The sequence below is a fragment of the Nelumbo nucifera genome, chromosome 6 (assembly GCF_055504915.1).
Source record: "Nelumbo nucifera cultivar China Antique chromosome 6, China Antique-T2T, whole genome shotgun sequence".
NCBI classification, from domain to species: Eukaryota; Viridiplantae; Streptophyta; class Magnoliopsida; order Proteales; family Nelumbonaceae; genus Nelumbo; species Nelumbo nucifera.
Genome location: NC_142654.1, coordinates 22,120,049 through 22,131,877, shown reverse-complemented (window position 1 = coordinate 22,131,877; position 11,829 = coordinate 22,120,049). Strand labels below are relative to the sequence as shown.

Sequence of the window (11,829 nt, the reverse complement as noted above, 5' to 3'; positions counted from 1 at the left end):
CTATTTTTCATCAAAATGAAAAAAAAAGAGAAATTTTTGTCTAATAACAAGTATCTAAGTATCTATCTTTTACTATTTTACCTTTCAACAATCTAGAATGCCTAGGGTTAGAGTTCAAATCATAAATTGGTACCATAAACTAGCTATTAGAATAAGGACCATATAGCAAAAGTGACTTACTAAAAAAAGAATATTTTAATTTCAGTAACAAAATAAACAATAAAAATTCAATCAAACATGTGGAATTGTGTATTTAATTTGTTATCTCTCAACAAATATGGAAATAAAAGTTTGAAAGGTATGTTTTTTTTATTAAATTATACATATTTGCAAGCATAATCATGATTTATATTATAAGAATATATTAAAATAAAGTATTTCCATTTTTTAAATCCATGTATTTATGAAAATTTTCTATATATTTTGTATCTTTTAATAATTCAAAATCTGAAACAGTTTCTATCAAAATTTTGAAAATGCATGTAATGATCTGAATTTGATTGAATACCATTATAATAACTAAGAAAATAAAACATTTCAACTAATGAGATATGATGGATCCATATGATTTAAGCCCTCTATCTATCTATCTATCTATCTACCTATCTATGTGTATGGATCTCATAATATTCCAAATAAACCATGGAGATGCATGAGTGGAAGCTACATGCATTAATTGCACCTTAACTTTCCCCTTGTTTAATTCCATTGGGATTGAATTAATTAAATTAATGTTTTTGACTTCTCTTGAAAAGTAGAATTGCATTCTCAAAAATTAAAATTATGATTAGTATCTGGTCATAACTACAATGAGATCCCTTCAATCATCATTTCTCCATGTATATATGTAAGATATGAACCCACCATCAGGTTTCAACTAGGGCTGCAAACCAATCAGATCGAATCAGATATGGGTAAATTCATATATATATATATATATATATATATATTTGGATGGCAATAGGATATTATATAGTATTAATAAATTAAATTCAGAATAATCAAAACATTATATATTATTAAATGAAACGAACTAAAAATAACTGTGGTATTCTATATCATATATCATGAAGAAAGGATTCAAACCCTATCAAAATGGCACTTCGTTAAAAAGCACACAACATTCAAATCAATTTTACTGATAAAGATGATATAAACTTTAAAAAATATATACATATATGTTCAAGTTAAACTGAGTCTGTTCAGATCATATGGGATCGGATAGGGCTGGATCCATATATTCAAACCCTTAACTGGATCGAATTCGAATTTGGATAAATGAATTACTCAAGCAGTTTCAACTGAAAGATAGATTGTCTAAAAAAAATGATCAGATGACCATCTGATTTGTGAATTGTTTTTTAAAATTCAAGTTGCAGAATATCAGTCCTTATAATCTAACTTTTTTAATCAAATATATGTAATTTAGGGTTATTTGATTGCCATTTTTTCTATAAATATTGCTTAGTATTGGACCCATCTATTAAGAGATCAGATGAGCTGTGGTTGATAATTGCAATATTAAATACTGTTTAACCAATAATCAAGGTTCAAAGTATCAATATGAGAATCATTGAAGGGGGGAATTAGAAAATGTTTTAAGTTTCAAGAATTGAACCAAGACATATCATACAACACACATTGATACATTATGATACTTTGAACATGCAAAGTGAGAGGGTGAATTGGTGAATTGATGGCTGACATGGGGCATTATTACTTGTTAAAATAGCACCCCTCCCAATACAGCCATCAAGTGCAGCTCTACCAGACTCATCTATTAACTGGTCACACTTAAGGCCAATGAGAAATCATTAACTCTTTTGTTAGAGTCAAAAATTAAATTATGAACCTAAGGGATTAATTCCTCGTATTTTATGAATCATTTATTTCATGCGGCACGAAAAGATAAATTAGGACCCACGAGCATAAGAATGTATCAAAAACTTTAGTGCAGATTGTCAACTTGGTGCAACCCTCCTATTTTGTCTAACATAAAAAATCATAAATAATAACCTTACACGCATTATTTGAGAGTGGTTTAATTTACAGTTGACCTTATAAGAGATCGTGTTCTAGAGACTTCTAGTAGGAAATCTAGCCCCACCAGGGTCCTGGGACCTAATGAGAGCTAAGCTCAAATCTGGTTCAGCCGTCAGGGGTCAAACACAGACGAGACCCAAATTCAACCTGATATCAACTAATATGAGTACCTTTCAGTCTTTCACGTGTATCTGGTATTAATTTGAATAATAAGAGTGAGTTTTGGGAGAAAACTGAAAAGAGAGGCGACGTTAGCCTAACATGAGTCTGAATGGCAACTTTTGGTCAAAAATCTACCCAAACAGCACTTAATATTTACATACATCCCCCGGAGATGGGGTGGGTCATGGATGGGGGCAATAAAAAAAATTAAAAATTAAACAAAAAAAACTTGGTAAAAGTACTTTGTGGGCCTTCAATCTGGGGTGGGCAATACGACAACTTGGAACATTTCTGGCCCAATTCCACCTAGGACAAGGAAAATAACCATTCTTTCTCTCTCTCTCTCTTAAAATTTAGGGCCAAATCTAGCTCCATCTTCAATTCAAGGCTGCTATCATGGTTATGAGCAATATTGTCAGACTCGGAACAGAAAAGAACCGAAAAGCTCAAATGCTCAATGATTCACGGTTTTGACAGTAACAGTTTAACTGTCGGTTTGGTTCATCCGGGCCGCCGTAAAAAAAAGACCGGGACCCAGAATGCTCACTGGATTTATTATATATATACGTGGTAGAACTAGAACTACAACTAGAACTAGAATAGAATTCTCAGAGCTGAGTGACACAGACACTCAGAGGAAGAGGAAGAAATGACGCAAGAAAGATCCCCCTAAGATTCTAAATTCTTGTTCATCCACTCCCCTGCGTCATTGCCTTAATTTTCTCCTCTCATCCTTCTCTTCCTCATCTCACTCTCCTACCCCTCCGATCAACAATCTCTGTCTGTGCTTTTCTATTCCCCCCATCTCTGTGACTGTGAGATCGTCTGTCTTTTGTCTTCAACCAAATTGTTATCAGACTCTGTTTCGAATATCAGCATAAACAACACCAAACGTAATGACAGTTGACTGCATTGCAAACGTAACCTCCGATGGCCCTCCACCGCGGAAAGATGAAAACAAGGAGCAGCAACCATCTCTGGTTTTTGACGCCTCGGTTCTTCGATACCAATCCAACATACCGAAACAATTTGTGTGGCCCGACCATGAGAAACCCAGTGCCGACGCACCAGAACTCCAGGTTCCGCTCATCAATTTGAGTGGGTTCCTTTCCGGGGACCCAGTTGCAGCCTGGGAAGCGTCGAGGCTTGTGGGGGAGGCATGTAGGAAACATGGCTTCTTTCTTGTTGTAAATCACGGAGTGAAAGCTCGACTCATAGCCGATGCTCATCGCTACATGGACTTGTTCTTCGACATGCCGCTCCACGAAAAGCAGAGGGCTCAGAGGAAGCCCGGCGAGAGCTGTGGATATGCTAGTAGCTTTACTGGCCGCTTCTCCTTCAAACTCCCCTGGAAAGAGACCCTCTCCTTCAGCTATTCAGCCCACCAACAACCACACAAAACCGTGGAAGAATATTTCCTCAACGTCCTCGGTGAAGGTTTCAGGGAATTTGGGTAAGAACAAATTCCTCTGTTTTTTTTTTCCTTGAATATTTCTCAAACTTTGTTGTTTAATTAATTTCCATACGTGTTTTCTTGCTGTCTGTCCTCTGTTGCGTTGGTTCACAGGAGGGTGTACCAGGAATACTGTGAGGCTATGAGTACTCTCTCTCTTGGGATCATGGAGCTCTTAGGGATGAGCCTCGGAGTAGGTCCTACCCATTTCAGGGATTTCTTTGAAGAAAATGATTCGATAATGAGGCTTAACTACTATCCGCAGTGCCAGAAGCCAGAACTCACCCTTGGAACAGGGCCTCACTGTGATCCAACTTCTTTAACCATCCTTCATCAGGACCACGTCGGCGGCCTTCAAGTCTTCGTAGACAACAAATGGCATTCGATAAGTCCCAACCCTGAAGCTTTTGTCGTCAACGTCGGCGATACGTTCATGGTACGATAATTAAGATCAGTAGTTATATATGTATTTATGTGCAGGAATGGAATGAGTGATTTTATATTTTTGTTGGATTAATTTCTTTTGTTGCAGGCTCTGTCCAATGGACAGTACAAGAGTTGCTTGCATAGAGCAGTTGTTAACAGCAAAACACCAAGGAAATCTCTGGCCTTCTTTCTCTGTCCAAGGGCGGATATGGTGGTGAGCCCGCCGAGAGGACTGGTGGACTCAGAGCATCCAAGAATGTACCCAGACTTCACATGGCTGACGTTGCTTGAATTTACTCAGAAACATTACAGAGCGGACATGATGACCCTTGACGCCTTCTCCAATTGGCTTCAACAAGAAAGCAAATGAACAAGGATGCGCCCATCCAAATCAGCTCTTGATCTTCACTTCTCGTTAGCCTCACCTTTTCAGGAAAGCGAATTTGATTTTGTGGAGGACTAGGAGTTTCTTGGTAGGAACAGAGTAGTAGCTAGGACGCTAAGAGAAAACCAACAGAAGGGTCAGATTTCTTTAAATGAGACCGGCCAGTAGCTAGCTGTTAGTGGTAGCACTGGAAAATTACAGAGAAAGAGAGAGAGAGAGAGAGAGAGAGAGAGAGAGAGAGAGAAAGGTAAAAAAAGGCAGAACAAATTGAAGCAGTAAAGAGCAATTGAATAAGCTCATTTCCGATTTTATTTGGATATACATAGCCAGATTCCATGTAAAAGCCAAAATAGAGGAGATAACAGAACTTTTTGGGTTAGTTGTTGACTACTGTTTCAACTTTAAAGCAATTCGTCTCTCTCTCTCTTCACAGTCTCACGCTTTTCAAATTGTTTGGACTTGGGATGATCGGCAATGCATGGTCACAATCACTATAAAAGAATAATATTAGAGTGGAAAATGCATGTCAATGAGCACTTACCTAAAATTTCAAAGCCTATCTCGACTGGCTAAAAGCGACGCCGAACCATTTTAAGTCTGACTAGACCAGACCAGACGAGAGAGAGAATGAAAGATGAGATTAACCCGTTGAGGTTGAACTGGCTGGTTACAAAGAAATTAAGCCACCTAGCTCACCAACTGTTTCAAAGCGCAAAATTGATTCTTGCACTTGCCTACTTTCTTCTCCAATATATATTGGAAGGGTTGGGACTTGGGAGATGATGAAGGCGGTCAAAACTCAATAGAGAAACAACAAAAAACCAGCAGGGTTTCTCTTCTTTTTCAGATTTTTCATTAATTTACCAGTGAACCACCCCTTCAATTTTGTCGACTTTGACCAAGGCTTCTTCTTCAGCAATGCCCAACTTGATCGATGAAAATTGATCAGCAGTTGTTGTTTTGAATTTGATAGATAGCTCCGCTACTCTCCAAGTGTTTGTTGTTTAGACGTAGTAAAATTTTTATTGTTTGTTTTATTGAATGCATTATAGAAACTTGGATTTGGATATGGATGGATCAAAGGGAAAGGTCAGGGAATATTAATTTGAAGTTCTAAGATACTGTCGTCCCCTTTGTCATCAGTTGGTGCTACCTACATTTAATTTTAATTATCTCCCTCCAAAGCTGATGTCTGCGAGTCACCAATCACCATCGTAATGGACAATGGCAGTCTCTCTCTCTCTTCCAAGTGCCTGCTTCACGTGGAAACACCTTGTCTCTTGTCTCTTTTGTTTGTTTATTTACTATTACTTGCAACCCATCGATCTCTATCGAGCGCACAAGACACACGAACACACAGTGTTTCATATACAGCACACACCACGGACTTAATCGTCTACGGCATTGTCAGATCAGGTGGGCTTCTAATTACTTAGCCCATTGGCTCAATCCATCATCGATCTCATGTATTCCCAGTATCTCTGGATTCTTCTGAGAGAGATATATACATGAGGACTGGAAGCTAGTGGCTCATGGAATTATGGTCCTTAGTCCTTACGGAGCGCGGAGCGACAATATATAGCGCCAGAAACTAGCTAGAGCATTCTTCTTTTATCTTTAAGGCTGTGTTTGGTTATTGTCCGATCGAATTGGTTGAAAATGATTTCAACCATGGGCCCTCCATTCCATCGTTTGTGTGGGTTAATGGGTAAGGACTGACCTCCATTCTAGTTCATTCAATCATTCAAGATTGCCCAGTTTTGCCTTGAAATCTTGGGTGTGGTTAGCTTCATGGCTCACCCAACATTTTTTGGAGAAAAATCCAAGGGGAATTTTTCATTGAGATCACTGGTGGGGTGGTTTTTTGTGCCAGAGAGAAGCAGTTCACTTTTTTTTTTTTTCTGATATCTTTTGAAAGTCTACAAAATGGGGGTAGCCCATCCCCCAACCCAGGTACTGACAGGATTCGATCCTAAGTCTCCACTACAACTAACAGAAAACCTTATCAACCAGCTGGACTGAAACCTTACAAAGATATATATTCACTATTGTCATCTTCATTAGTGGATTTCTGGTCTTCTATCGCCCAAAGGCGTAGGTGCCAAAGGCTCAATCACATAAATTGTTGTGTTATAAATTTGTGTACTTGGAAGTTTTGTCCAACAAAGATTTTAATTGTATTTAAAATGACCTCCAAAGTCTAAGATGACTGTATAAATCAGCCTATATTAATGGTGCCAATAAGAGAATATCCAGAAGATGTTTAGGGGAGATCTTTTCTACTTTTTTTGTTATATTTTATTAGATTGATTCCTCTCTCTCTCTCTGTATGTGTGGCCAGCACTTGACCTCTCTAATTGGTCAACCAGTTTTCTTTTTAATAGTGAAAATTAACATTAAAGGAGGAGACCAAATCAGAGAAAAAACAGAAGAAGGAAACAAACAAACACTACCAACCTAAAGCTAAACCAAAGAAACTAACAAACAGAAAAGAAAGGAAAAGAAAAAGTTAACTACTCAGAACTGAAAGCACAACTCCACTAGGTGGTTGATCCGACATACTATTCAAAGCAGCTGAAAGATCCAGTTTAAACAAATTCTGAATTCGTTCAGTGTCGCTGCTAATCAAGAACATTTTAGAGCTAAAATCACCCCTTTTTTGCGTACTCGTAAGTCACACAATTACCATCTCTGACAATGAAGCCAAATTAACCTGATACGTATTCTCATCCACAAGATTTAAGATATCATTCAAACAAAGGCCAAACCACATAACTTTGGGAAGAATACAAATACAAATACATGCAAAATAATATAAAATACAAACTTTTACATTCTATATAATCCTTTCATAAACTAATAATTGCATGACTCATTTCCCAACCCAATTTTCTATAAAACCAGCATCAACATATTTGTCTCACAAAACCTGCATCAGGACTAGAGCCCTGATAAAACTAACAAATGGTTAATTAGGTTTGATGAGGAAAGATTTGGTCCTCCAGTGAAATTGCGACACGTGGCACCTCGTGACAATTAGGCAAGCACCCAAGCAACAACTTACCAAGTTGGTGTCCCCCCCGGGCACTGGTCTGGCTGGCCTGGCGCGACCTGCATGCGGCCAACGGGCGACCTGCACGCGGCCCACGAGCGGCCTGCACGTAGCCTGGCGCGGCCTACGCGCGGCCTGCGCATGACCTACGCGCGGCCTACGCGACCTGGCCGGATCAGCCTGCCACAGGCGCCGACCTGACAACCTGACCCAGACACAGGCGCCGACCTGACAACCTGACCCAGACACAGGCGTCGACCTGACAACCTGACCCGGACATAGGCGCCGACCTGACAACCTGACACGGACATAGGCGCCGACCTGACAACCTGACCCGGACACAGACACCGACATGACAACCTGACCCGGACACAGGCGCTGACCTGGCAACCTGGCCCGGACACCGACCCGCCGACAGACACAAGCGCCGACCTGGCAACCTGGCCCGGACACCGACCCGCCGACTGACATAGGCGTCAACCTAACAACCTGGCCCAGGCGCCAACCTGGCCGCCTGGCACAAGTGCCAGCCTGACAACCTCGAGGAGTTCATCACCGTACCCCGGTTCTGACGGGATATGACGTCTTACCATTTGAAGGCTTTTCACCCACCTAACCCGCGAGGGCACCACTATATAAGGACTCCAACCCCCAAAGACAAAGGGGAGAAAAAAAAGGATGGTAACCCTCGCTCTCTAGCTCTCTCATTTCTCTCCAAGCCCTCTGTAATCAGAATGCTAACTTAGGCATCGGAGAGTCCCCGCCGAGAAAATACCCCCGGGTCCTCTGATTCAGTTCTCGTAGGTCCCTCAGCTCCCGCCGTCTACAAAGGGGAGAAAATCACCTCACGCGGGGGGTAGTCGGGTTGCGTTGCACCAGGGAGCTCCACCATCCTCTAAGTTGCAGACCGCCTAGGAGCAAGTCAAGTGACGAGTTCGCCATCAGGCAGTTCGCCACCAGGCAGTTCGCCATCAAGCAGTTCGCCACCAGGGAGCACTACTAGGCAATTCGCCACCAGGGCGCTCGCCACCAGGCAATTCGCCACCAGGCAGTTCGCCACCAGGCAATTCGCCACCAGGCAATTCGCCACCAGGCAATTCGCCACCAGGCAGTTCGCCACCAGGGAGCACCACCAGGCAGTTCGCCACTAGGCAGCTCGCCACCGGGCAGTTCGCCACCAGGGAGCACCACCAGGGAGCACCACTAGGCAGTTCGCCCCAAGGCAGTTCACCACCAGGCAGTTCGCCCCAAGGCAGTTCACCACCAGGCAGTTCGCCACCCGGCAGTTCGTCACTAAGTAGCCCTCCACCAGGGAGCTCGCCACTAGGTAGTTCGCCACCAAGCAGTTCGTCACCAAGTAGTTCTCCCCTAGGGAGTTCGCCACCAAGTAGCTCATCACCAAGGCATGTCACCACCGGGTCAAACAACGAGGTACTTAGCCAAAAAATTTATACATCACAAAAAATGGTACATGACCAAAAACGGTTACATCAATTGGCGCCGTCTGTGGGAAACGCTACGAAAAGCTAAGTTCTCATCCTACAAAAGCTAAGTTCTCATCTTACCAAAGCTAAGTCCTCACTTTTTTGAAGCTATTACTTTATAGTTTACATTTTTTATGAACTCAAAAACTATGCAAGGGGCTAACAGACTAAGTAGCTATACCAACCTTACTTTCAATTCAGATAATGCCTCATCAGTCCTCTCCACAAGGTCCCCCCTACAAAGATGAGCTCTTCGTGGCTTCCGCGGGAGTTGACGGCCAACAGACTACATAGGCGCCCTTACCGGTCGAGCCTTCCAAGGCTCCCGTGTGAGCTGGCAACCTAAAGTTAGTAGTGCTGCCCCCGAAGGTCGAGCTCCTAGTAGCTTCTTGTAGGAGTGGGTGACCGGCATTACGAAGCTGATGCAACACAATCATAGCTCGACACCTCACAGGCAAAGCCTACGGGCCACATTACTACTTAAGACCCGGTCACCTCTCCGGCATGGGCAAAGTCAAAAAAGAGTAGACTACGAGTCACTCCCAAAAGCCTACGGGCCACATTACTGCTTAAGACCCGGTTGCCTCTCCGACACGGGCAAAAGTCAAAAAAGAGTAGACTACGAGTCACTCCCAAAAAGCCTACGGGCCACATTACTACTTAAGACCCGGTCGCCTCTCCGACACGGGAAAGTCAAAAAAAGAGTAGACTACGAGTCACTCCCAACGCCTACGGGCCACATTACTACTTAAGGTCCGGTCGCCTCTCCAGCACGAGCAAAAGTCAAAGAAGAATAGACTACGAGTCACTCCCAAAGCCTGCGGGCCACACTATTGCTAAATATCCAGTCGCTTTCTCAACAGGAACAAAATCAGCAAAAGTGAACTATAAGTTGCCCCAGAGCCTAAGGGCTACACTACTGAACTGGCGGAGACCCCCTCGTCTTACAGGCAGCTCGCCACATACAAGCAGCTCCCAAAGCCTAAGGAATTGGATCAAAACTTACTAGCTCGTCGACTTACGGGCCAAAAGAAATCTACTCCCTTCGCTGAGTTACTCTCAGCTCGGGAATGGGGGGCAATTGATGAGGGCAGTTTGGCCCTCCAGTGAAATTGTGACACGTGGCACCTCGTGACAACTAGGCAAGCACCTAGGCAACAACTTAACCAAGTTGGTGTCCCCCCCGAGCACCGGTCTGGCTGGCCTGGCGCGACCTGCATGCGGCCCTAGGGCGACCTGCACGGGGCCTGGCGCGGCCCGCGTGGCCTACGCGCGACCTGGCGCGGCCTGCGCGCGACCTGGCGCGGCCCGCGTGGCCTGCGCGCGGCCTGCGCTCGACCTGCGCGTGACCTGGCCGGATCAGCCTGCCACAGGCGCCGACCTGGCAACCTGGCCCGGACACAGGCGCCGACCTGGCAATCTGGCCTGGACACAGGCGCCGACCTGACAACCTGACCCAGACACAAGCGCCGACCTGACAACCTGACCCAGACACAAGCGCCGACCTGACAACCTGACCCGGACACAGACGCCGACCTGACAACCTGACCCGGACACAGGCGCCGACCTGGCAACCTGGCCCGGACACCGACCCGCCGACAGACACAGATGCCGGCCTGGCAACCTGGCCCGGACACCGACTCGCCGACTGACATAGGCGCCGACTTGACAACCTGGCCCAGGCGCCGACCTGACCGCCTGACACAAGCGCCAGCCTGACAACCTCGAGGAGTTCATCACCGTACCCCGGTTCTGACGGGATATGACGTCTTACCATTTGAAGGCTTTTCACCCACCTAACCCGCGAGGGCACCACTATATAAGGACTCCGACCCCTAAAGACAAAGGGGAGAAAAAAAAGGATGGTAACCCCCGCTCTCTAGCTCTCTCATTTCTCTCCAAGCCCTCTGTAATCAGAATGCTAACTTAGGCATCGGAGAGTCCCCGCCGGGAAAATACCCCCGGGTCCTCTGATTCAGTTCTCGCAGGTCCCTCAGCTCCCGTCGTCTACAAAGGGGAGAAAATCACCTCACACGGGGGGTAGTCAGGTTGCACTGCACTAGGGAGCTCCACCATCCTCTGAGTTGCAGACCGCCTAGGAGCAAGTCAAGTGACGAGTTCGCCATCAGACAGTTCACCATCAGGCAGTTCACCACCAGGCAGTTCGCCACCAGGCAGTTTGCCATCAGGCAGTTCGCCACCAGGGAGCACTACCAGGCAGTTCGCCACCAGGCCGCTCGCCACTAGGGAGCACCACCAGGCAGTTCGCCACCAGGCAGCTCGCCACCAGGCAGTTCGCCACCAGGGAGCACTACCAGGCAGTTCGCCATCAGGCAGCTCACCACCAGGGAGCACTACCAGGCAGTTCGCCACTAGGCAGCTCGCCACCGGGTAGTTCGCCACCAGGGAGCACCACTAGGCAGTTCGCCACCAGGCAGTTCGCCCCCAGGCAGTTCGCCACCAAGTAGCCCTCCACCAGGGAGCTCGCCACTAGGTAGTTCGCCACCAAGCAGTTCGTCACCAAGTAGTTCTCCCCTAGGGAGTTCGCCACCAAGTAGCTCATCACCAAGGCACGTCACCACCGGGTCAAACAACGAGGTACTTAGCCAAAAAATTTATACATCACAAAAAATGGTACGTGACCAAAAATGGTTATATCAAGGTTGAACCAAAAACAAACCGGGCCAACCCAAATCCAACGTGTCAATAACTCACATAAGTACATGATATAGACAGACGGTTCTTGTTAGTGGGTGGATTGGAATATTAATTGTAATATCTGATGTGACCTGTTTTCTAAATGAGCTTGTGTGTGTGTATCGAT

General features: G+C 44.9%; 1 protein-coding gene across 1 annotated transcript; it reads left to right on the top strand.

The window, feature by feature from the left end:
* Positions 1-2,795: 2,795 nt before the first annotated feature.
* On the top strand, positions 2,796-4,879 carry LOC104608354 (gibberellin 20 oxidase 1). Its single transcript, XM_010274314.3, has 3 exons — positions 2,796-3,658; positions 3,773-4,094; positions 4,191-4,879. The coding sequence occupies exons 1-3, from the start codon at positions 3,102-3,104 to the stop codon at positions 4,452-4,454; spliced, it is 1,143 nt and encodes a 380-aa protein (XP_010272616.1). The 5' UTR covers positions 2,796-3,101; the 3' UTR covers positions 4,455-4,879.
* The last annotated feature ends 6,950 nt before the right edge of the window (positions 4,880-11,829 follow it).